The sequence below is a fragment of the Lepisosteus oculatus genome, chromosome 1, assembly GCF_040954835.1.
Source record: "Lepisosteus oculatus isolate fLepOcu1 chromosome 1, fLepOcu1.hap2, whole genome shotgun sequence".
Taxonomy (NCBI): Eukaryota; Metazoa; Chordata; class Actinopteri; order Semionotiformes; family Lepisosteidae; genus Lepisosteus; species Lepisosteus oculatus.
The window spans coordinates 5,373,093-5,398,920 of NC_090696.1; the positions used below are offsets into that span (position 1 = coordinate 5,373,093).

Sequence of the window (25,828 nt, forward strand, 5' to 3'; positions counted from 1 at the left end):
GAGCAGGATCTTGCTATGATAAGGGTTCAGAGCAGTTGAAGTGCTGATTTAGAATGCCTGTTGTTCTATTTAAAGCAGCACATCATGTCTACAGAAGCAGCTGTTGCCATCCAGATTCCGGCATACAATTTCTGAAATCATTTGCTATATCCTTAGAGTGCCAGCAATAAAGGACTACGGTTTCTGTACGCGAAGATATACATTAAGATTCCATTTGGATCCCTTAAACAACATTCCTAATATTTTATTATGGAAGTGATAGTAGAGGGAGTTCCTAAATAGTAATGAGTATTCATACTTCATTTATCCTCGTTTATTGCGTGACACGAGTAGAGCCAGAAATCTGCACACTGGCTCAACTCTCTAACTTTACAGATACTGAATTCAGTAGTTGAATATGGTTTCCTAGAGCACAAAATCACTAAATGTACAAATTCCCCTTTTCACACCAGTATGGCAAGTTTTTTTTAATTAAAATAGTTTAAAGTTTTTGTATAGTCCATCCCACATGTACGGAACAGTACTACTTTAGTTCAAATGGTTACATGTACAAATTGAACAGTAAGCCAACAGATGCAACGTAAAACTACAACAAAAAGCAATAAACCCTTACTCATTTCTAAACAGCAAAACCTTCTTCAAGTGAAATAATTAAAAGGTCGAACAAGCGGAAAATCAGAAACCATTGTTTTTTTTAATTAAAATCAAGCATTTTGAAAAGAAACACTTTATCAAAAGAAAGAATATTTGCATTCAGAAAAGAACACCCTCTATAGTTCACACCATCTTCTGTTCCAGTGAAGAAATAAATAAAGCTCAGAAGATCCTTCCCATAGCAGCTCAGCGACACCAGCCAGCAAGAACACACTAAGGAGGCAGAAAAAAAAATTAACCACAGATTAGGACTGATTCAACAGCAGATCAACACCCATGTTATAGTAATCAAGCTCCACATCTACAGTGCATACAAAAAGACAGCTCACCCTTTCCAAAATAACACTTTGTGGCCTACAAAGCTGAAATCAAAACATCAGATCAGAATAAAAATGTATCCTTTATTAATACATTGCACTTTTGTTTTTCACTTGGGAGGTCGTGCATTACAAACATTCTGGCAAGTACAAATGGAAAAACCCAGAAAAATGGTCGGATACGTATACACATCCTTAGTACCAGCAAAGGTAAATTAGCTCTGGTTTAATTGCTTTCTAAATCACCCAATAATCTAATTAAGCTCCACACCAACAGTATGTTCAACTGTAGAGATTGTGAAGATTCATTCAGAGTAAAATCAGTTCTTCCTGTAGCTCTCCTCTTCTGTCTGGGGCATCTCAAAGAGTCAACTATGGGGAACAAGGGGCTATCAAAAGGCCTCCAGGATAAAGTTGCAGAAAGTCACAGAATAGGAGATGAATATGGAAATATTTTGAAGGCTCTAAATATCCCTTTGAGCATGGTCAAGTAGCCAAAGACACATGGCACCACCAAGACCATGCCTAGATTTGGTCATTCTTCCAAAATGGATGACCGAGCAAGGAGGAGGAGGAGGCTGGTCAGAGAGGCCTCCCAAGAATTCAATGGCAACTCTGAAGGACCTGCAGGCATTTATATCAGTCTTTATTGCCAGCAGCCATATCACCCTGCAACTCACAACTGGCAGCCAACTGGAACTCAGCAGGTGTGAGCCTGGTCAGTACCTGGATGGGAGACCTCCTGGGAAAAACTAAGGTTGCTGCTGGAAAGGGTGTTAGTGGGGCCAGTAGGGGGCGCTCACCCTGCAGTCTATATGGGTCCTAATGCCCCAGTATGGCGATGAGGACACGATACTGTAAACAGGCGCCGTCCTTCGGATGAGATGTAAAACCGAGGTCCTGACTCTCTGTGGTCATTAAAAATCCCAGGGCGTTTCTCGAAAAGAGTACAGGTGTAACCCTGCCGTCCTGGCCAAATTTCCCATTGGCCCTTACCAATCATGGCCTCCTAATAATCCCTATCTATGAATTGGCTTCATTACTCTGCTCTCCTCCCCACTGAGAGCTGATGATAGGGTTACACCCCTACTCTTTTCAAGAAACACCCTGGGATTTTTAATGACCACAGAAAGTCAGGACCTCGGTTTTACGTCTCATCCGAAGGACCCGCCCGTTTACAGTATAGTGTCCCCGTCACTATACTGGGGCATTAGGACCCACATGGTGAGCGCCCCCTGCTGGCCTCAGTAACACCTCTTCCAGCAGCAACCTTAGTTTTTCCCAGGAGGTCTCCTATCCAGGTACTGACCAGGCTCACACCTGCTGAGCTTCAGTAGGTTGCCAGTTGTGAGTTGCAGAGTGATATGGCTGCTGGCTCATACCCTTTTGCATTTGGGGTTGTGAGCTACAGTGTGCAAATAAAGGTAAAATTAATTGTTAATGTGTTTTGATTTCAGGCTGTTGGGCCACAAAATGTGAAACCTTTCAACAGGCACTGTACGCATGAGCACAATTAACCATTAATCATTTTTAAAATGGAACAAAGGTTATTATTCGTCAACTTTAAAACCAGATTCTGATTTGTCTTGGAATTCAGATTCTGTGGTAACAGGCGTCATTTAGAAAAATGTTACTTTTGACAAGTGATCTATGTAGCAACAGCAGTGCCAGACTTCTGAAGCTAAGCATGGCAGGGCCTGGTCAGTACAGGGGTGGAAGACCTCCAAGGACCAGTAAGTGGTGCTCATCCCCCTCGACCTGACTTTCCAGGCATCCAATTTCCACGTCGGTAGAAGCTGTGCTGTAGGAGGCGCTGACCACCAGATGACACGTTAAACTCAGGTTCTTCCTTGTTAACCCCAGTGTCCCGGCTAACTTCCACTCCGGACGTGCACTATCTAGCCCACCTAAAGCGAATATGATAACTGCACACCCCCCAGATGGGTGATCCACTTGAGTGGTGAATAAAACGCTCCCCCTCTTTTGTGTTAAACACTTGGGGATATTTTGGGATGAAATGCACATAAATACATTCATTATTACTATTGAGCAATGGCACACTGTGTGTTAATATAAGAGTTTGCATTAAATATAGGCAAGCAAGGCTTTATTAACAAGACTGAGGGATCTGGCCCAGTATTTCAGATCAAAACTTACCACAAACACTCAGTCACGCACCTCCCTGAAAAACGTAATTAGATTTTAAATCCAAGTGCCCTCATGCAGTCTTTGTGAGCCTCAATCAGATCTTTGCAGCCTTCTTCACCCTTCTCCATGATGCTGAAAAAGCACACAGGAACACCAGCATGAGAAAAACCCTTATCAGCCTCCTACTGCCTTTCATTATTACACAAACTGCAGAAACACTTGAAGCACGCTGTCTGGACAACCACTGTCTTTCAACAACCGCTCTTAAAGGGCAACTGTAGTCCCAATTTCTCAGACCGGTCATTAAATCTCATTAACAAAATAAATTCACTGACAGTATAGAAAACAAAAGGCAAACTTCAAATTAAGCACAAAATCGAAAACTTGGTGAAATTCCTGTAAGTTGCCCCGGTCCCACCATGGGCGAGAGCTCACCTGAATTGTGACGTGAAGTGACCCTTCCTGCTCGCTAGTCACTGTACTGACTAATTCGTGTGATGTACAATGGAATAATTACAGGTTGTGCAGCAGATAGTTCACCGCAGAAATGTTCCAGGGTGATCTGCAGCCAGAGTTAATAAGCAGTATTTGTCTGCAAAACCGTCTTAAAATCTAGAGCAATATTTCTACCAGATTAGAAGAGATGTAGTCACGAGCCTTCTTGTTTATATTGTCATAGGGTCACACAAATCACCAGAAGCTGTGTTGCCTTATTCTGAATCACAGAATATGGCGCTGCGCATACCTGGAAAGTCTGTGCTGGAAATTGGAGGTTTTACAAGTTACTGTGCACATTTTCCTTTTATTTGGTTTGAAATGCACTTATCAGTGCTGATTATTTCTAACCCCAAAATACAAAAACTGTGTTACAGGAAATGTGGAAGACCAAGAGTGGTCAGTAAAAGCATAACACGAGATGTCTGGCAACCAAATGCATAGTCCTGCATGAGACGGACTAGAGAACAAAGGAAGGTTTGCGTTGTTTTGGATAAATTGCCTGGGGGAGCACTCAACTGATGAGCTTCCAGCTGACGTCATGTTATGAAGGCCAAACTCAATTAATTCCAGTCCGTCACTCAGGCAGAACTAAACCATGCATAAACCACTTTCCCGTAACAACAAAGTTCAGGAAAAACATTTTTCGAGTCATTCATCAAGCTCAGCTAATATATTTTTGTGTCGATATCCATGGGCATCTTTAGGCAACGTGTTCCAGGTTTCTTCCAGGTCCACAAAAACATATTTAAAAAAAAACAGCTTGTTTTCTTTAAACCCAACACTTCCATGCCAGTGCGGCGAAAATAGCAGATTCCATCAGAAAATAAAAAAGCAGTTTAAGTAAAACGTTCATCTGGGAAAAAAAAGGTTTTGATTCTTAATACTTCAGCACACTTCAGAAAAACTACAACCCTGTAGAACCCACAATCATTGAAGGGCTTGAAGGGAGATTGAGAAGGAAGGGCAGGGTCCTCACCAGGCGTCCCGGGCCTTCTTGGTCTCTGGACACGCACAGCACGGTTTCAGGGGCTTCTTTTCCTGTGGCTCCGTCGCATCCTTAGTGGAATCGCAGCTTGCTGCTGATAAACTCGACATCTTCGGTCTCTGGGTGCCTGCTGCGGAAACTCGGGGTCAAATACAAAAGGAGGAATTAAACTAGGCCGACATCCAAAATATAAGGAAGTAAGAATCTCGCCTTTCGTTTTTCACACAGTGAGCTCCAAAATATACTGAAACGCGGGATCGACTTGTGCATTTTTCTGCAACACAATTCATTAGGTTGTACGGCAGTGCATTTATAAGCTTCTACACTGTTACAAGTTAGCAGACTACAGTATACATCTATACAAAGTTAACTTCATAAGGAACAGTTGCACTCTTCAAATACCGCCATTGCCGTCCATTTAAATAAATTGGTAATGTCTCTTAGATCATGTAAAGTGCACAGCTTATTAAAAATCTCATAACTATAACTATGCAGCAAAGTTACACACGTTTCAAACGTAATATCGCCCTTCACGTATTTTTCAATGGTACCTTAAAATAAATTAAGTACTACAATAAGTATAACTTAAAACCAATCGATTTTAATGCTCCCCTTACTTTATTTCACCTCTTCCGTACGACTGCTACTTCACGTGTGTCCTTACTTGCATAAGATCAAACGTTTTTACCTAAACTTCGGCGGTTCCTGGGGTATGTAGTTTTATAGCGGCCTCCCCCAGGCCAGATCAAACAGATCAGTGGAACATTCTTCAATACATCTCCCAAAATGCAATGCACGAGAACTATCGTAAACAGATTTTTCTGACGTGAAGTCACAGAATTAATTGCCAACATGGCGGCTTCCAGTCGCCTGCTTCGGCTGTTCAGGAATTGCCTGCAGGATTCCCGTCTTCCTCTACGAGCGCTGGGGCACACTCCCGGAGATCAAGGACGGGAGAAAACTAACAACTGGAGCAATGGCTGTCATCGGACTGGTCGGTACAGGACAGCCTGGGTTATTGGTCTGGGGATCGGAGGGGCTGCTCTGCTGTATTCCAGGGCAGATTCAGAGGATCAGTCATCACCTGGGACGAGTCCTTTGGGGATCCGTTTTACCGGCGCCTCCCTCCATAATCTGCTGCCAGTAGCGCGGTGTGCTACCCCGGTCAAACCGGATAGTCCCCGGTATACGTACAACTTCATCGCAGATGTCGTGGAAAAGTCGGCGCCTGCAGTTGTTTACATTGAGATTGTTGGAAGGTAAGAAGTTCAATTGTATGTTTTTAGATGTGCAAGACGGATCAGCTGTTCGGTCTGTGATTGTAAATCACGAGTTTCAAATTAAGAACTGTCTTCAAAAAATCTCAGTCTAAGTCTTTACAGGTTTTCTAAAAGTTTTCATTAGCATTCTGTGTGTGTTTTGTAGTGTTACCCCGAGCCGAATAATATAACTCCCAGTTTTAATTAGTCGTCTTTTACTGTTGTAAACTCGTAACACAAGGGAGTGCAATTTTAAAAACGTAACAAAAACAATGTTTTACCGTGTGAGCACACTGCACATGAAACACCGCTTTTCTTGTGAATGTCACAGCCTAAACACCTGTGAGTAATTTGATTGATGGTTTTCTCCGGTCACGTCATTTGTTCCCTGATTAGGATGAGTGAGACATTCTAACGAGGTTGTGCTGTTTTTTTTTTAAAGCGTGGTGTTTACCTTCATGCAGCCTGCTGCAGGGTTTCTGCTGAACTCTGTGTGTCACAGATAAATGGTTTGCTAGAGCAGTCACTCAGCAGTGATTCTACAGGATCATTCCAGCCCCTGAGACCACCTCTTATGTTGCCCTTCTCTATGTCTGCTTGGACTGGATTGTGCTCTGTGGTCAGCAGAGGTCAGAAACCGTTATAGTCAAAGATGAGGCTTCTTTAAGGCTTGTGACAGTTGCTGCTTGCATGTTGCATGTGTTTATTCTGTGTTAGGCACCCATATACACGCAGAGAGATTCCGATCTCCAACGGTTCGGGATTCATCATCAGCCAGGATGGGCTGATAGTAACGAATGCTCATGTGGTGGCCAACAAGCGAGGAGTGAGAGTCAAGCTGGCTAACGGTGAGACGTACAACGCGGTCGTGCAGGATGTGGACCAGGTAGCAGATGTCGCCACTATCAAGATAAATGCAAAGGTAGGCAAGGGAACGGGGTCTGATCTGGTCAATTTTATATGTACACAGAAATTTTCATGACTTGAAAAACTATTTTATGAATGTCTATGGTATTGCCAATCTGTGTTCACAGCTAAGGCACAGATCTGTGTTTCCAGCTTTATAGTCAGCTGGTTTTCCTGAATGGGCAGGTTTTGTGAAAGTTCCCAGCAGGAAGCACACTTTAAGCGTCCCAGAAGAATAACTCGCAGACAGACAATATGGGGTTCAAAGATCTTTCCCCATTATTTAATGGCTCTCTTCTTGCATGATTTAATTCTCTTTGCTTTGGTGGAAAAACAAGGTGTTTTTTGGGGTGTATACATTTTTACCAACACACAACGTTTACATGCATGGTGCAATGTGTAGCCTGCCTTTAGTGCTGTAATGGAAGAATTTGCCTTTTCTAAAGTAGCGATATCTGTTTGGCGTGAAAAGTACAACGTCATGATGACATGGTTTAAACAATAAAAGTCTGAAGCTCCGTTCTGACAAATAGGAGATTCCTTTGGTTTGAATCCATGAACAGATGTTGCAGAGCAGTGTGAGGAGCCTGCTTAGAGAACGTTATATTTTAGTCAACATCAGAAGGGAAATGCCAGGATGTACCTGTACCAGTAGGCCCCTGGGGGAAACCCATGTAACCATGGGAGAACATTCAAACTCCACCCAGACAGCACCCCAGTTGGGCCCAGGTCCCTGACACTGCAAGGGAGCGACGCTAACTACTACACCACTGTGCCACCCCTAGGATAACACTAGCAACACTAGAATGGAAAAGATCTTGTTTGTATAAAGAAATGAGTGTCAGACCGCAAAGCAGCAATATTGCAAAATTTTAAAGATTCCAAAATGAAATATAATTGCTTCTGTCACCTTCCTGTGCTGACCTGAAATATGAACTGAATCTTTTGGATACAGTACGGTAAGGGAGAGCACCCTTATATTCAGAATTACTGCCCTGTGTTGCTCTGGTTGTGCAGAGGCGAATTTTGAAGAGCGTCGGCAGTATGAAATAGTTTTGCTTTATTATTCTTTCACCGCTGGTCGATCAGATGTCATCCCTTCAAGTGGCTGAGGGAGACTCCTGTCAAATCGCCCACCCTTTCTGTCCGCTGGTGTGTAATGGGTGTCTCCCCCCTCTGCAGCACCCCCTCCCGACTCTGCCCCTGGGTGTGTCTGCGGAGGTGCGGCAGGGGGAGTTTGTGGTCGCAATGGGAAGCCCCTTCGCTCTGCGCAACACCATCACGTCCGGGATCGTGAGCTCAGTGCAGAGAGGCAGCCGGGAGCTGGGCCTTTCCAACACCAACATGGACTACATCCAGACCGACGCTGCCATCGACGTAGGTCCTGCGCCGTGCAGCCGTCTGGAGCCCTCTGCCCAGACTCGGAAGGTTTTCACAACGGCAAATAACACGGGGAATTCTACAGAAAGCACGTGTCGCTAAACAACCCCGACTGTGGCTCAGGAGCGTGGGTTGATATTGGGGCCCTTTCCTTTCATAGCCTGCTCAACTTTCCTGCTCTTTGTTTTCATTTATTCCTCACACCTCACATTCATGTCCTCGGTGTTAGCTCACAATGGGTTAGTTTTCACCTTGAATCTGTTCTGACTTTTACCCTGATCTGCTGATTTGGCTGCCTGAATCTGAGAGGCAAGAACAAACTGGGCAGCCTGGTGAAAATATGTCAGGAGGTCACTGGGACTGATCTTCCAGCCCTCTGCTCCATCTGTCAAACACGTGTTTTACGGAAAGCAAAATCCATCTGTGACGATCCTTCACACCCCTTGTTTAATACCTTCCAGTTACTCCCATCAGAACGCAGATACCGCCTCCCCAACTCCAAACCCAATAGACTTAATCATTCATATCTGTAGCCATATCGTTAATTAACACTTGACTTTCTATGTATGTGTATCATTGTTGTTGTCGTTGTTTTTTTCTGTTTGTCTGTACACGAACACTGCTGCAGTAAAACAACTTTCACCCTCGGGGATAATAAAGACTCTCTCTCTTTTTAAATCAATTCTTGAAGTGTTTACATAGCTACTGTTTATTGTACAGTGAGAGGTATTTATCGTTTCTTTTACGTTTTTGTTTCACACTTACGAATTGTATAGTTCATGTTTTTATTGACTCGCAAACTTAATGCATCGTTTATCTTTTAAATCTAGGCTTGTGCTTGTTTTTGTTTTGTTGCCGTTTTTGAAAAACATGTTTTGTTGTACTGTCTTGCAGTTTGGAAACTCTGGCGGGCCACTCATCAATCTGGTAAGTCCCAAAACTTCACAGCCTTCACACTAGTGATGTTGTTCCGGATTTGCCTAAGCTTGTCTTTCAGAGACAATGAACAACGCAAAAGTCCCTTTCAGAAAACGGTGTATGATGTTTTTTTAAAACTTTTTTTTCCAGAGCTTGCCGGTTAAAACCTTGTTATAAATGCTCCAGTATGTTGTTGTAAGTTAATTGCAAAGTCATAATGCAAAGAAAAGAAACACAATCTTGGGGGAAAAAAAACCCAGCCAGCCATCGCATTTTACTGAAAGGACATGATAATGAGTTATATTAATTTTTTTAAATAATCACATCTTAAGGTCACAGGGAAAAATGTTCATTTGTTACTTTTGGATTAAAACACAGAAAAATAATTTACTTTTATCATTTTTGCAGATTTTTTTGTTTCTAAGTGCATAGCACTAGGCCCCTCCATTCTTACTCAGTAGCGTGATGAAGAATTCAAGTCTTTCCAAGAAATCCTGTATAACTCCCAGCAATTAAGTAGGTTTTAAGTAGGATATACTTATATATAGTTCAGGTGGGTAGCTGCGTCAGCATGCGTAGGCTGCAAAGGAACAAGTAATAGGTTTATTCCATGCTGAAAAAAAGAAGAAAGAGAACACAACGTTTCGGCCATGGAGCCTTCTTCTTCTGACACACCTGAAGAAGGCTCCACGGCCGAAACGTTGTGTTCTCTTTCTTCTTTTTTTCAGCATGGAATAAACCTATTACTTGTTCCTATACTTATATATAGTACAGTCGATCCCACAAATCTCAAGGTGCTATACCTTTAGGTTATTTTTAGTTTTTTTCCATGTGTAATTAACACAGAGACATGTGACAGAAATAGTTATTCCCAGGAATATAACTGTGGAAAACAAAAGAAACAAAGCTAAGAAGGGAAACGAATGGGAGTTAAAGGGTCACCATACTACTTTATTTCTGTGACTCAAGAATGTGAAATTGTGGGAACCCTGGGGCTATGTGGATCACACCTCCTTGATATGTAAACAGGCACAAGGTAACAAAATGGTTCGAGTAACTGGAATGCAAATCATGATGCTTTAAATTTTTTGCTTAGTTTTTTCATTGGCTTGCTCATAAAACCATCCGTCCACCTTATGACATCTACCTGAAAACCAGCCCTCGACCCAGTTTTTAGATCATGAAAGGCTCGGGTCAACGTGAGGTCACGGCTCAGAACGTGCTGAAGGCAGGACATATCCAGGGCAGGATGCCAGCCGATTGCAGGGCACATACACTTTAATTCTAGGGGGGAATTTAAAGATGCCAGTTAAGTGGGAGGAAACTGGAAAAACCCATGTCACTATGGGGAGAGCATGCGTACTCCACACAGAAGGCACCGCAGGCCACCGTGAATCCCAGGAGCCTGTGAGGCAGCATTGCCACTGTGCTGCCTATACTAGATCTTGTACTAAATGTTTTCTAATATGATTCCCACACAAAGTTAAAGAAAACTGTCAGTATTAATGTCAAATTTTTACTGTACGTTATATGGCCTACTTCAGTTGTCTTGAAGCTTTCTGTTGTATTTGGCATGACATGAACTAGTTAAGTTGGCGCTGTTGGGATGTCATTCTGTAGTCATCTTGTCCTTTCTTGATTTTCCAAGCTAGTGCAAATGAGGGGGAAAAAAAAACTGCAGAGGACAAGCTTTTTTAACCAGGCCGTAGCCTATTGTAATACATTTGAGTCCTTCTCACTACGAGTTATTTTAATCCTGAACTTTAGTGAATCTGGTCCCAGTTTTAATTATGTGTTACCGAAGACAAAGTAGCTCGCCCAACTGAGAGGGTTAGTCCTGGTGGTAGGAAGTTTGGAGGTCAATATGAAAGACAGCCGAGTGTGTCCACGCTTGCTTTAGTGGGGCCTTCTGGAGCTACAGTTATAATGACACTACAGCCACTCTGACTGCCTCTGATTTTGCCTCCAGGATGGGGAGGTGATTGGTATCAACACCATGAAAGTGACGGCAGGCATTTCCTTTGCCATTCCTTCAGACCACGTGAAGTATTTCCTCAACAGCACAGAGGAAAGGAAGAGTAAGTCCTTCGGTCCAGCCTGTTCTCTCTCGGCGCAGTCTGAGCAAGGCTTTGGGAAGAATGAGAGGTTACAGTGAAGTTGGGGGTTTGGTAAACGGCACAGTCACTAGGACAGGACATACCAGTATTTCTTTCATCTCGGTTCACCCTTCGTGTTGAGCTCTGACATATTCCCAAGAGCTAAAATACCTCCTCCCCAAATTTCACAGAAACCTTTAAGTTAGAACTCTTTTTTTTTTGAGGGACATGATCTTTTCAGCGCCAGGTCTTACTAAGTGAAACCAGCCATGAAACAAATATGAAATGGAGACCATGTTCCTCGATAAACCTGAAATTAACTATCAGAGGGTAAGAAGAACCGCACAGAACTGCAACAACAAGTGTAGTGCTGAGCTCTAAATGTACTGTTCCTAAAAGCTGAAGAAAGGGGAGGTCTGGGCAAAATACTGTAAAACTACGCCCACTTGTGGTTCCTCAGTAAAGCAGTGGTAATTAAACTCATAGCTTTGACCTGGCTGGAAATGTAAGTGTTTTAGGGGTTGAAACATAAGGTTTGGTCCCTGGTGTTAATTAGATATGATACAGTATTCACAGGTTCTGACCTCTGAGAACATCCATCTACCTGTTTTTAGTAATTACGGTCCTTAAAACCAGAGATTAGCCTGGCAGGCACAGGCACCAGGTTTGGCTGCCAGTCCATTACAGGGCACAAGCTTACAGTGCACATACTCGGTCAAGCATATGGGGACAACATTCCCAGTTAACTTGGGAAAACATGTCATCGGACTGCAGGAGTCCAACTCGGTAACATCCAGCCAAAAACTGTGTACGCTGGTGTTTGTCCTGCGTGGTGTGTTCCGTGCTTTTATTCTGCAGCGGTATTGTTACTGGTCTGTGTTAGAGAGAAGTCCTTAACAGGATCTGACAGGAATGTTGTGACTGTAAACTGTTACATACTTCTATTTCATCTCTTCTGTTCTGCGCTGGGTGCTTCTGTGACATGTTAAGGATTTTAATTTTATTTTATTGTGGTTTTCCTCCAGAATCTTGGTTTGGTGAATCAGAAGCAAAGCGTCGCTATGTGGGTGTGATGATGCTGACATTAACTCCCAGGTAGAAGATCTTTTTAAAAAAAAAACACTTCCATGTAAAAGTGATAATATTTTCTGCAACATTTTAACGTCGATTGCCAACACAATCATTTTTTTTCTATTTATAAAGGCAAATCCTTACTCTCAGTTATTAATACCATGCTCATACCTCTCATAGATCTATCTTTGTTTTTCCACATAGAGATATTTTTATATCTTTTACTAAATCAAATTGGTATTTTCCACTTTTGTACTTATGATGCCAAACTGTTTTTAAAATGGTACATATGTATACGAAGAACACAGCCTTAAATATAGCAAACAAAATATTGCCATAGCCTGTATTGCAAATAATGTGTGTTTTAAACATCTAATGAAATTATTTAAAATAGAAACTAAATGGCATACTTTAAGCACACAAATTGAATTACAAGTCATTAATAAAAATCAGAGTAATTGTGCAATACATTAGTACTAAATATAGAACCTGGCAGATATTGTCAATTACTGTCTTTATCAGTGTATCAGTGAAGAATGTACAAACTTGCAGGTATGTTTCTGTGCATTTTTTACATTTTATTTAGCTCTTTCCCACAAATTTCAGTACTGATCGTGATGATACAGTATTAGACCCATCTCTCTGTATGCGATACTAATGGTTGCACCTGAGAGCAGCTTCTGAGCTGTCAATCCAGATTCCCATAATCTGACAAAGCGATCACAGGTATTTGTTCCTTGCTTTATGTTGTGAAATTATGGCGCTATATTTCTTGTTGTACCTTTTTCCTCCTTTTTTTCCGATTACATATGCGATATTAGTTAAGAAAAAAATCTAAATATTGCCTCAGTCTTGTCAGAATGAAAGTGGGACGACGAAAGTGGTTTTCATTTTGAGTGTCGTTTTCATCTGTTAGATTTCCCCTTCTTTGATACCCAATAAATATATCTCGCATGTAGGAATTGATTAAGGTTTTTCCATTACCCATTGTTTGACAGTGTAAGTGCTGGCTTAAAAAAAACTCTTTCTTCTTAGTTAACTTCAGTTAAATTTCCACCAAACAGTTGTGCAGTGTCTGTTCCCTTTTTGAGAGCTTTTGCGAGTGCTGTACGGTACCCTTAAACAATTTTAAAGGCACATAATAACCCTTCATTTTTAAAAATCCTCAGACGAGCCTGAAGATAAGGAAAGCTGGATTTCATTTTGACTGGTGCCAGTCACTTGAGCGAAACTTGCTGTTCTTATTTTTTTTAGAAGCATTTTAACTGGTCATTCCTTCTCGTTTCTGCTGGGCTGTCATGAGTGTCCTGCCGCAGCAGACTCAGCCACTGTGATGGGGGGAGACAGTACTGAGCAAGCTCGAGTGCACAGGGCTTTGCTAACTCCGCTGGGAGCCTTCTCATGCAGTCAGTCCTGCTTGTAGGTCAAATGTTAGTGTCACCGACTGGCAATGCAAGTAACAGGCTAAGCAGAAAAAGCCTACAATCGCCACCCCTTCCCACAAGGCCCGTAGTACTGCCCTGTAATTGTTTTGGGGGAGTGAGATCGAAAATAGCTCAATCGTCCTGTGACACGCCACATGCTGTCATGAGCAGAATCGCCCAGTGTTACCGGGTTCACAAGCCGCCTGGTGCGGTGTTTCCTTTGCTGACAGGGGGAGTAGTTAGGGGTGATGTGCTAGAAAATAAAGAGGTCCGCACTGCCTTCTGCTGTCTCTTTCCCAGCATCATCGCCGAACTGAAGCTCCGCGACCCCACTTTCCCAGACGTGACCCATGGGGTCTTGATTCACAGGGTCATCATGGGTTCGCCGGCGTACAGGTGAGTCTGTGAGACAGGAGCGGCGACTCCGGCCATGTGTCCCTGCTCGCTGCCAGCTGGATGTTTTGGAAAGTGGAGAAGTCTCCCAGCCATCATATCTCGCAACCATACCGATATTGGGTTTTAGATGTTCTTCCCGATCCATTTCTGCTGTAATCCGTCATATAGATCATCATGAGTTTATCCCTCTTCCTGTCGCTGTCTCCCAGGGCTGGTGTGAAACCAGGCGATGTAGTGCTGGAGATCAACGGCAAGCAGGTGAAGACAGCGGAAGAAATCTACAACGCAGTGCGCACCTCTGACAGCATTAACATGGTCGTGAAAAGACAAGACGACCTGCTTATTCTGCACATGACTCCTGAGGTCACAGAATAAACCTCATGAGCTCGGCAGGACACTTCATCAAGTAGCAAGAACACTTGGTGGATGTTATTTCAGAATGTTTGTGTTCAAAAAAGCCTGAAAAGGACTTATTTTTTAATTACCTTCATATCTTTTGCTCTGGAACTGGAGATGGATTGGAGACACATTTTATGAATGTGGACTTGCTTTAGCCTTAATGAATATGATTAAGATTAGAAACCATGTCTTCCCACTGTCTCATGCGTAATAGAATTGTATGTTTTCTGTGAGACCCACAGTGTTGAAAATATTCACCATGATAAATATTCTCATTTGCCTAAATAACTTAAATGATTGGACAGTAAGAAAAAATAAATGTATTTGGTTTTGACTCAATATTTTTGTCACGTGACTGACAAGTGGTTTTGTAGGCAATTTGGTTGCTAGTTGCTAATTGATCTGAGGCTCTCATCAGTCATTTCTTGAAAGAAGCCGGTGTATCGGCTTCAACAACACGGCTGAGTAGCTCGTTCCGTACTCCCACCGCCCTCTGGGTAGAAAAAAACAACTTCTGTTCTGAGTTTAAAAGCACTTCCCCATAGTTTCAACTTCTGGCCTTCAGGCTGAAGTTTCACTGTAGGTTCTGAAAGGGTTAAATCTGTCAGTGCCTTTGATGTTTTGGAATATTTGAATCGCGTTTTTTCTCTTCAATACTAAAATGATTCAGTTATGTGAATCTGAAAGTGTAGGAATTTCCTCAAACCTTTAAGTGAGGAAACTTATTGATAAAGTAGCAACAATAGATTGTACTTTTTTAACAAAACATCCCTTAAATTTAAATTGTACACATTTAACTATACATCACCTTAGATCCACCACAGGTAACTTCTCCATATTAAGTATTTTTGTTCATATCTTATACAGCTAGTTTTTGCAACCTGCATGGCATGTATTTGGCTAGACTTCTGCTGTCACTAAACATTAATTAAATGCCCTTGCCATTTTTTCAGATACATCTGTTTTGGTATATACATCATTGATATGAATTAAATACACTAGTGGTCTTAATGAAAATGCTTGTGGTAAACTTAGTTGTTACTCCAGTTTTGAGCTTTCACCCCTTAAACGGACATATATGAGCATAAGAAAGGCTATACAATCCTGAACACAGGAACCTTAAAACTTTGTGATGACTTCCTCAAATTGTCCTGTTCAAATCTGTAATTGTTCATTTCAAAATGTGGTTCTGGAATTGTTCTGCAGAAAGTATTTACAAGATAGTACTTCTGTAACAATTTTATCACTTTCTATTTATTTTTAAAAAGTAACAACTGCAATTTTTACTTGAGATCAGGTGCAGTGCTCCAGATCACTGGAAAGACACCTGATATTCTTAACCTTGGGAGTAAAGTGTTCTGCAGTGGTCGAACATAACTTCAGAGTATTTATTTCTGTTTAGTCCTGTCTCCTATATTTTCTGTGTGGTTTTGATGGCTGGCACCTCATCTGCATGCAGCCGAGACATGGAGGAGTGCTGTCTAGTAACTAAACACACCCGGTTTTGGCATTGTTTATCACCTCAGCTAAAATGTTAATATTTTAACCAGCAGCGCTGATTATCAATCAATAGTCACATTGATTAATGTAACGTCAAGTGCTTGTATTTGACTGCCCAGCAATCCCTTTACAAAAATACATACTTTAGAGTAATATACAAAAACTAACAGTTTTATACATTATTAAAAATAGTTTACAAGAACTAACAGTTCTACAAAAATAGCTGATCTCTGATTTCAAATGTATTGTTCAAAATAAGGGTGGATTTCATTTTTAGTATTTCTATTTTTTATTTAGGTTATTATATTTCTAGCTTTTATGTATTATTTGCCTATTATTGGCAGGATTAATTATTTTTAAGAAATTGATGTTATATGGGGGTTTTAATAAAAAGGCAGGAAGAATTAGTAATATGAGCCTGTTGCATTTTGTCGTCTGCTGAGTGAGGGGCTTTTTGGATGGAGATATCCGGAAGAGCTCATTAGTGAACTCTGCCTGAACCCCCACCGCGGTGCAGATTTAGCCATTGCAGGAACTAGCTGGCACGCCCTCCAGGTCGACTGTGTGCAGCCACGAGCAGGGCAGCTGGAGCAATCGGACCAGAGAGACAGAGATGACTGTGAGATGCAGCTGCAAGAGGGGTGTGGACACCACAAATTGCCTGAGCTAAGTGTGTCCCCCCTTTCTCAAGTCCTTACAGAAGACAGACAAGCCCCATGACACGCAGGAGCAAAATTCACTCACTGTATGGACAGCAGTGTGCACAGGCGATAGGGAGGTCAGGAATCAGAGGTGTGGACACTCTAGTGTGCACAGGCGATAGAGAGGTCAGGAATCAGAGGTGTGGACACTCTAGTGTGCACAGGCGATAGGGAGGTCAGGAATCAGAGGTATGGACAGTGTAGTGTGCACAGGCGATAGGGAGGTCAGGAATCAGAGGTATGGACAGTGTAGTGTGCACAGGCTATGAGGAGGTCAGGAATCAGAGGTATGGACAGTGTAGTGTGCACAGGCGATAGGGAGGTCAGGAATCAGAGGTGTGGACACTCTAGTGTGCACAGGCTATGAGGAGGTCAGGAATCGGAGGTATGGACAGTGTAGTGTGCACAGGCGATAGGGAGGTCAGGAATCAGAGGTATGGACAGTGTAGTGTGCACAGGCGATAGAGAGGTCAGGAATCAGAGGTGTGGACAGTGTAGTGTGCACAGGCGATAGGGAGGTCAGGAATCAGAGGTATGGACAGTGTAGTGTGCACAGGCGATAGGGAGGTCAGGAATCAGAGGTGTGGACAGTGTAGTGTGCACAGGCTATGAGGAGGTCAGGAATCAGAGGTATGGACAGTGTAGTGTGCACAGGCGATAGAGAGGTCAGGAATCAGAGGTATGGACACTCTAGTGTGCACAGGCGATAGAGAGGTCAGGAATCGGAGGTATGGACAGTGTAGTGTGCACAGACGATAGGGAGGTCAGGAATCAGAGGTGTGGACTGCAGTGTGCACAGGCGATAGGGAGGTCAGGAATCAGAGGTGTGGACTGCAGTGTGCACAGGCGATAGGGAGGTCAGGAATCAGAGGTGTGGACACTCTAGTGTGCACAGGCGATAGGGAGGTCAGGAATCAGAGGTATGGACAGTGTAGTGTGCACAGGCGATAGAGAGGTCAGGAATCAGAGGTATGGACAGTGTAGTGTGCACAGGCGATAGAGAGGTCAGGAATCAGAGGTGTGGACACTCTAGTGTGCACAGGTGATAGGGAGATCAGGAATCAGGTAAGAACAGTGTAGTATGCACAGGCAATAGGGAGGTCAGGAATCAGATGTACGGACAGTGTGAATCCAATTATCAGAGTCCATGTCACAATAAACGCCATGAGAAAATGTAGGCTGATGATTTGGCACAACAAATATTTAAGATTGTCCAGTCCAGTCATTTGGATGAGATGTTAAATCGAGGTCCTGACTCTCAGTGGGCATTTCTCTATAAGAGTAGGGAGTTATCTCAGAGTCCGGGCCAAATTCCCCCCCTGCCCTTTACCAGATTGTCCCCCTGTATGACTGGCTTGCACTTGGCCTGCGATGGACTGGCGCCCCCTCCAGGGTGTACCCTGCCTTGCGCTCGCTGCTTGCCCGGTAGGCTCCGGCTTCCCGTGACACCGTGTGGTATAAAATGGTTTGGCAAATGAAAGTTTCTGTAGTACCTCTGTCCTCACAGTTGCGGAGATGTGGAAAACTGGAGACTAGATTCAAGTGGAGAAGTAGCAGGCAAGCAGTCAGGCGCAAATGCCATCCGATGTCCTAAACCAGGGACAGGCTTAAGTCAAATCCAGGAAGAGGTGGGGAGTAAAGCACCACAGGCAAATACAGAATGGAAGCTGAAAAAACAAGCTGGGGTCAGAGCCAGAAACAAACAATAATGTTCAGCTTAGGGGACATCCAGGAAAGCAAAGTCAAAATGAACACGGTCACGTCACAGAAGGTAAGAAATTTATAAGACTACTAACCAGAGGTAAGACTAGTAACCAGAGAATGGAAACGGGTTTTAAATTGCAAAGGAAGGTACAGTCTAAAAGGTGGCACTGATTGTACACCCTAGTGCATTATCACGGTTATTAATTGATTGACTGAATGAGTGCTGTTAGTGGCGATTCTGGTGTGGGGATTGCTGGATCTCCAGCAAGCATGAGTATGACAATTTCCACTTGTGTCCTCTGGGTCATGTTCCATTTTTGATAGTGTTTATGCATTAATGAATTAAATGTGAATGTTCAGTCTCCAAATGTTCTAAGGAACTCCATCTAAATGTCCAGAGTACAAACTGAGCTAAGATTGTACAGCCTAACTGTTAATATTTCATGCATTTGGTTGGAAGTATTAAACAACCTCAGGCTTGTTTGAATGTGCTGAAAGTAATACCATTCCTGCTGGGAAAATGGGTATCCCTTTAGTAAATGTATGTCTTTATATATACAAGCATGTATATACTGTATATATAAATGGCCATTGCACATTAACTGCTGGTGAAGCAGGAAGGTAAAGCTCTGAACAAGAGTGTAATTCACACCCCAGCAGTAAAACAAACCAACTCAGTTTTATAACTCAAGGCAGAGCTCACAAAGACACGTTTCAGACGACACTCCAGCAAGACCTTGGGCCCAGTAACTACAGCAGTTGGGGATTATGTTCAATTCTGAAAAGCTTTTCATTACCTGTAATATCTGAATCCCCACTTGGTGTTTTATAGAGTTGAGTTAAAGTGTACAAGTCAGTTACTTTACAAGGACTCTTTGAAGCCCAAGACTCAGGGAAGATTTTTTTTTACACAGCTCTGGCTAAAAAGGAAAACACAAACACTCCTTGGTAAAGTTTCCGAAATGAGAAAATCAAATGCCTTTCCCTAATTCCTGCTTTCCTACGTTTCCTACCTACACTCAGTTTCATCTTGACTGTCTCCAGAGGATGGCTCCTATCTATAGATTGCTCACTCACAGTGAAACTTAGTTAATAATTATATTTAGCTTCAACAATATGGTCTGTGGATTTTCCAAGTATTAGGTCAGATCTTTACATATTCCTATACTTGCTCTCTAGGTCCACCTGGTGACCAGCTGTGGTTCTGGTCTGGAATTTACCTTGTACCTGCATTCCTAAACATAACACAGGTTTGTATCTGAATATACCACTGAATACAGCAATAGGTCACAAATAATTCAACATTTGTCAAGAAATTTGAATTATAGATAAGTAGAAAAAATATTGTCCTGTATAGAGTAAAGAGCTGCGTGATTTTCCTCAAACAATTCAGGTGATGGGTGTCTTGAGCTAGTTTCCAAGCCATACTGTTGAAGCTGATTCCCCAGGAACACTGAAGACATAACTGGATGAGACTTTCAATTAGCAACTCAAGAAGTGTGATGTTCCTCCTGGGTTTTTGTAACCTGTCTCACCTTATTAAAAGCATCAAGGCGGTAATGGGTCCTATAGTATTACACAAAATAACAACATGCTGTCAGTTTTAATGACCTAACACATTTAACATGATAACTGACATTCCTTTTGGGTTAGTTTTCAAAAAACGTGCCATGAGGTTTCAACTTATCTAGCAATAAGATTTGAAAGAGAACATAAAACATACAGAAATCTACATCAAGTTCATGTCCACGATGTCGTCTTCCCAAGATGTTTGAGCAGGGAGCTGCGTCAGCATGTGTAGGCTGCAAAGGAACTGGTGAACGTTTATCCCGAGCTGAAAGGTCAAGTAAAGAAGGACTACAGTACGTTTTAGTTATGGAGTCTTCTTCAGGTTATAAGAACACACTCAAAACAGCTGGGCTTAATATCTGTGGGTCATTTTTGTTCTAAGCTTCATACCTGAAGACTCCACAGCTCAAACATTGTGTTTCTTTTCTTTACCTCACAGCATGAAACGAGGCACTACCTGTTCCTTTGCATCTTTCCAAGATGTTTCTTAAAGGTTTTGACTTTTATGATGCCACACATGGTGATACCATGCCATGTTTTTTTCCATAAAAGCCTCATTTCCCCTCTTACTGTAAGGCTCATAGATGTCCAGAATGAAAGTAAATGGGAATCATGAAGCAATTTCAGATGGTTCCTGATTTTATTTTTCTTCATTTTGAGCTGCGTACAGATGTACAATATGATACTCTCTTCCTTTGGCATAAATAGCACCTATGAACAACAACCATAATATATAGTCGATTTTAGAGTTGTACTGCACATTTTGAGCACCTTTAAAATAGACAATAAATAGTGCAATACAAAGTCAATAAGGAGTCTGTGTACATGAAAGTGGAGGTTCCTGTAGTAGCTCCCCTCCCATATCCCTATCCAAAAAAAGAAATGTTTGACATGAAAATAAAGGATATACGAGGCTCCAAAGTGGCAGACGAAGGTCCAAAGTAAAGCAAAAAAAAGGCAGCAACACTTGCTTTTATATTTTAAATTGTGTTAGAATCATTTCCTGGCACCAAGCACAACATACAATTCCTCTTCTGCTACGATTGCTGCTGACAAACTGATAACCTCCACGTCCATTAAAAAAACAGTCGTCGTTTCTTAAAAGCTACAAAGGCTCTTCAGTGCAGGCTGACACATGGGCAAAGGGACAGAACCGCATACTGAACCAAACCAGCATGGCCTGCCGCTGAAAACTGGAAAAAGTCTTCGATGTTTCTACAAACCTCAATGCGGGTATTTGACAGTGAACCAACCATGTTTTTTTTTTAATCAGAGGGGGGATCTATCAGTTAAAATTTTACTCCAGCTAATTAGGCTACTGTGTTGTTGGAGTGAGTTTCCTATAGCTGATTTAATAGACTGTTCTCCTGTCAGGAAGCTCTCATTGTGAGATTGTCAAGGTGTCTGATCACTTTCCAGCCACACAGGGGAATGAAGGTGGTTTGAACACTTATTTCCTAACGTGTTTCTACTGGTTCTTACCCAGGTATGATATTAAAACAGCTGCACTCTGTAACTGTCCATCCCTTTTCTTTTAGGCTGCACAGTTACGGTGGAGGTCAAGTATTATTTTCTTAGATGACAGTTTGGATGCAACACCTTTCAACCCATATTAAAAGGGTTAAGTTGAATCTATGCAAAGATGTATCTCCTGCATAAAGCAATTATTTATAGTAATTATATTGTATGTACTGTCCTGACATGCCACTATTTGAAATATTTTTAAGTCATATTACTCCCTTCAGCATTTAACAATATATTAAAAAGAGACACACTTCTCATTTACCATAGAAGATACTCAAATTACCATAGAACATGTTCAAACATTTTTGGTATAAACACCAAATATGAGCAGTGCCAAAGAGCTGAATATTTCAATGTCCTGACAGAGTTCGCTTAGAAGCTTCCATTTCTTACGTTGAACATGTTAAAAGGGTATTTAACATACATTTGTTTACCTCCATCAATGGCATTTATCCCACTGACTTATCAAATTATGACCTTTTTAATCTCCAGAATTTAAATGGCATTACAGGTGAGTAGTATCCTTTTTTGCTTTTTAAACTGAAAATCCACCAGTTCCAAATCTTGTGTTAAAAGTTGATCAGAAGTAAAACACAATTCATATTAGCTGTGCAGACACCAAAAATAATTATTCAGAAAATAAAAAGTAACACAAGGTAGCTTAAAGTCCTAAATATTTTTAGCTTTGATGCATATACAAAGCTGCCTGTTTTACATAATGAAGAAATAAAGTCATTTTCAATAAGAAAGAGTCACTACATATTCAAGTATATACTGTACTGACAACTGTATAAAGCTATCACATAGTCCTCTCGTAAGTCTTAGGTTTAGCTATAATACCAAAAATACGGTAAGTCTTGATGCCCCAAGATTGATCATCACTTCATCATCACATTCATTAGAAGTATCGGATGGACAAGCACTCAATGATGGTTTGGAAGTGTTGGGTCAATAGACACAAATGCAGATTTGGTGTCATGAATCCCCCTGCCCAAATGCTTGTCTGCATCTTTGAAGTCCATGTGTTGGACACCCTGCAGAGTTAGGAGATTTGGTTGTTGAGCTGTCCAGGATACTGTTCGAACCTCCTCTCTGCCTCTTCACTGAAAGCATCCCCTGGAGACAAGAGTTAGGAACAATCATTTGCTAAAATGTCCAATTAATTATTTCATTACTCTGTTGGGGCTCCATGCTACCATTTTCATTTAAACAGTTAATTCAAAAGATCTCAGGTGCATATATGACTTATAGTGCCACCTCCTGTCCCACTGCGCATTGGACACGCTATACAAAGTCGAAGAACATGCCATTAGAATAGATGACTCCCTTTTGCCCGTCACATCTTACCAATGTGGCAGTTGTGCAACCAGATCCGATGGCCGTCGTATTTGCAATTGCATTTCATGGCGTTGTTGGTGAAGTCACTCTCGGCCACTTCATAGTTTGGGTTTATAACAACCTGCGATTCGCAAAGAAAACACACAAAGCGTGAACTAAAAGCCAGGTCAAGAAGCAGGCAATCCTTAGCACTATAACATTGGAGAATATCCTAGTGTTTTCTTTCCACAGCCTGCACTAAACCTTATTCCGGGCTCTCACTGTGCTTGAGAGACACCTTTTACTGTACATATTGATTCTATTCTTCTGTCTTCCATAGTTACCTGTAAGATGTAGTTCCCTGGCTTGACATCAGTCATGTCAATCCACTGGCAGTCAATATCATGGCGATACAAATCCCAGCAGCCCACTGTGATGCCCTGCTCGCCAAAGTTTGCGCACTCATACCGTTTAGAAACCCCTTGGAAGCAAACGTGAAAAGCAAGAGGGAAAAGGGAATCAGCTGTTGGCGTTGGACACCGCTGAAATCCCAAATCCCAAAGCATATTCCGAAAAGACAAAATGATGCAACATCTGGCTTGCACACTTAGTTTGGAGAACAAATCAAACTCTTAATAAAAAACATTCCACTGAGTTAAATGAACAGGTTAATACAATATGTAAAGGACATCTATACCATGTACAGCTGGGGTGAATGATGAATGAATGAATTAACGATTTCAGTATTTTGATTGGATCCTGAAAAATGACGAGAGGTGGAGAGTATATTTTGCGTAGCTCAGCTAGCTCTGGAATGGCGAGGCTGCCCAGACCCCTCCTGTGCATTGCGATGAGTGAGCCAGGAGATTCTGCAGGGGAGTGGATGGGGAGGCAGGAGAGGTATGAGACAGGTGTGCTACGGGAAGCCTCAGGTGCCAGACAGAATGATTTCAGACGGTATGGAGGCACACAGCCGCTGTCTTTAGTGACAAGCAGAAGAGTGGGGCTGAAGAGGCAAGAGGGAGTCCACTCGAGGAACAGCTCGATGAAGGTAAGGTAGGTGTCTCAGCAACACCCGAGCAGAGATTCGCTACAAGAATGCTAGATATTGAGGTGAGCAGAAGGGTGTGGGGTTAGGATCTGCCCTTCCTCACAAAGTTGTATTAGAACTTTGTTGTAATTTCATAAAGTAAACGTATTGTGGCATTACGCAGGGGTGTGTCCAGTGTGGAGGTGGAGCCCTGGATTAAGGGCGACTTGTTGCCTTAGCTGATTTTGGATGAGCCGCAGCTGTGGGGGCCCTTTAAGACACACTGAGCACCCCCCCCGGGTGATGAACTGACCCCGCAAGGGGAGAACCTTCCAGAGACAGTCCCGGAGGGGACAGCGGGGAGCGCGTAAGGCCTTCTTTTCCGTTTCTTTTTATTTTATTTTTCCTTTCTCCTGTCCGGCTGTGACGATTTCTTTTGTTTTGGCCTCGCTCCTTTTCCCCCGGGCTGGACCCTGCTGAAGAGGGACAGTCCAGTCTGGACGCCACTGTGCAAAGCAGTGTCCGTTTTTTCTTCTTCCTTTTTTTTGGGTTGTCGCTGACCCCTCAGATGGGGCGTCGTCTTTGACCAGTGCTCGCTGTGGCTGCTCCCACTGCTGCACTGTTACAGTAATCTACTTTCTCTATGATCTGATACACTGGACGATAACCCAGTCCTGGGCAGTGTCAATCATGAAATTCATGAAAATCATGAAGTAGCCCCCACAGCCGAAAAGTTGTCTCTCTTTTCTTCTCAGCATGGAATAAACCACGCTTATGGAAACATGATAATTAAAGTGTCATTATAATACATGTGATTCCTACTTTAGCTTTTGGGTTCAAATGAGTTCATTTTAACTGTTGTTCTTTCTAAACCTCAGGTTCCTACCTTCTTGACATTCTGTGTCTTCAAGGCAGAAGCTGGCCTTGTGTCCATCTGCCACCTTTGAGCCGTTCACTGACAGGAGGTCATAATGAGTGAAGATGTCCATGCTGTGATAATGCCTGAAGAGTCAAGCACAGAAACTTAAGGCTTTCAAATGGAAAATGCCGGGGCCCCTGTCCACATTACCATTCAACAGGCAGTACTGGAACACAAGACTACAAATGACAGGAGGCCATTTCCCCATCTCGCCTTATCGGTATTTAATAAATTAATTAATCCACAGATCTCACCTAGCTGTTTCTTGAAAGAAGCCAGGGTACTGGCTTCAACAACATAGCTGGGTGCCTTGAACTATACTCCTACTGACTTTTCAATGCCTTTCGGGATTTTGAATATTTGTATAATTTCCCCTCAGTCTCCCCTCTTCCAGACTCTAAACAAGGTTCAATTCCTTCAGTCTGTCTGTGGAGCACATTTCCTTAAACATGCTAGAATGTGTCTAGTTGCTCTTCCCTTTCCAGAGCAACATTCCACAATCACGGTGGCTCACTTGCACAGTGAATTATAAGTGTACCCATTTTAACTACCTTTATCGAACAAACCAAAGCAAAGTGCCTTGACTCCACTCACGTTTTGAACACATAGCCTCCCAGTTATGAGTCCAGAGCACTAACATCTACTTACTGCAACACTGAGCCGTTTCTATATAACAGAACTGCCCAACAGCCCCTCAGTCAACAAGTTTTTTTTCTTGGATCACACTTCTGACTCCCCAAAACGACTCAATCCCATGGATTATAAAAACATAAGAAATCTTTGTGGCTCATCTAGCTCAATTGATAAATTAGTGACCGGGTGAATCTAAAATTTTGTCCATCTGTTTCTTAACAGAGCCAAAGGTCTGGGACTCCTCCACCTAACCAGGAAAAATGGGATATGGATGATGGATTATAAAACTGGTTGTGGATAGAATCCATGGAGCAAATACAGGGCACACTATGACTTGGAGCAACAAACCTGAAATGTCCCGTAAAAGGCTTTCAACATAATTCAGCAGCAGCAATGATAATTATTACTAAAAATACTGAGATACTCCTGCATGATCATAAAATAAACTTTGTGGCCTAGTCCTCTACCTAGTAGCGGAAT

At 42.3% G+C, this 25,828-nt stretch overlaps 3 protein-coding genes across 7 annotated transcripts in view; 1 reads left to right on the top strand and 2 right to left on the bottom strand.

Annotated features, from left to right (window-relative positions):
• Positions 1 to 671: 671 nt before the first annotated feature.
• On the bottom strand, positions 672 to 5,308 carry cox17 (cytochrome c oxidase copper chaperone COX17). Its single transcript, XM_015343834.2, has 4 exons — positions 5,220 to 5,308; positions 4,594 to 4,741; positions 3,129 to 3,251; positions 672 to 867 (listed from the first exon to the last, which is right to left on the bottom strand). The coding sequence occupies exons 2-3, from the start codon at positions 4,710 to 4,712 to the stop codon at positions 3,167 to 3,169; spliced, it is 204 nt and encodes a 67-aa protein (XP_015199320.1). The 5' UTR covers positions 4,713 to 4,741; positions 5,220 to 5,308; the 3' UTR covers positions 672 to 867; positions 3,129 to 3,166.
• A 36-nt stretch (positions 5,309 to 5,344) lies between these two features.
• On the top strand, positions 5,345 to 14,790 carry LOC102688355 (serine protease HTRA2, mitochondrial). The gene is made up of 8 exons (XM_006629143.3): positions 5,345 to 5,861; positions 6,579 to 6,783; positions 7,950 to 8,144; positions 9,042 to 9,074; positions 11,035 to 11,143; positions 12,187 to 12,256; positions 13,957 to 14,052; positions 14,262 to 14,790. Exons 1-8 carry the CDS (start codon positions 5,455 to 5,457, stop codon positions 14,425 to 14,427), a joined length of 1,281 nt encoding a protein of 426 aa, XP_006629206.2. The 5' UTR covers positions 5,345 to 5,454; the 3' UTR covers positions 14,428 to 14,790.
• A 5,756-nt stretch (positions 14,791 to 20,546) lies between these two features.
• Positions 20,547 to 25,828, bottom strand: part of loxl3b (lysyl oxidase-like 3b) — a 60,092-nt gene continuing 54,810 nt past the window's right edge. For all 5 annotated transcript variants that reach the window (XM_015343830.2, XM_015343833.2, XM_015343829.2 and 2 more), the window contains 4 exons: positions 24,683 to 24,798; positions 23,111 to 23,247; positions 22,797 to 22,908; positions 20,547 to 22,565 (listed from right to left, as the gene is read on the bottom strand). In XM_015343830.2, the coding sequence (XP_015199316.2) occupies positions 22,492 to 22,565; positions 22,797 to 22,908; positions 23,111 to 23,247; positions 24,683 to 24,798 (439 nt within the window). In that variant the 3' untranslated portion in view covers positions 20,547 to 22,491. The remainder of the gene's footprint in view (positions 22,566 to 22,796; positions 22,909 to 23,110; positions 23,248 to 24,682; positions 24,799 to 25,828) is intronic.

Bases quoted from the DNA above. Each gene is read 5' to 3' on its own strand.
- cox17 (XM_015343834.2), bottom strand. From the start codon at position 4,712: ATGTCGAGTTTATCAGCAGCAAGCTGCGATTCCACTAAGGATGCGACG. The intron at 3,252-4,593 runs GTGAGGACCCTG...GTGCTTTTTCAG, and splicing joins AAGAAGGCCCGGGACGCCTG to CATCATGGAGAAGGGTGAAG.
- LOC102688355 (XM_006629143.3), top strand. From the start codon at position 5,455: ATGGCGGCTTCCAGTCGCCTGCTTCGGCTGTTCAGGAATTGCCTGCAG. The intron at 5,862-6,578 runs GTAAGAAGTTCA...ATTCTGTGTTAG, and splicing joins TACATTGAGATTGTTGGAAG to GCACCCATATACACGCAGAG. The intron at 8,145-9,041 runs GTAGGTCCTGCG...ACTGTCTTGCAG, and splicing joins AGACCGACGCTGCCATCGAC to TTTGGAAACTCTGGCGGGCC.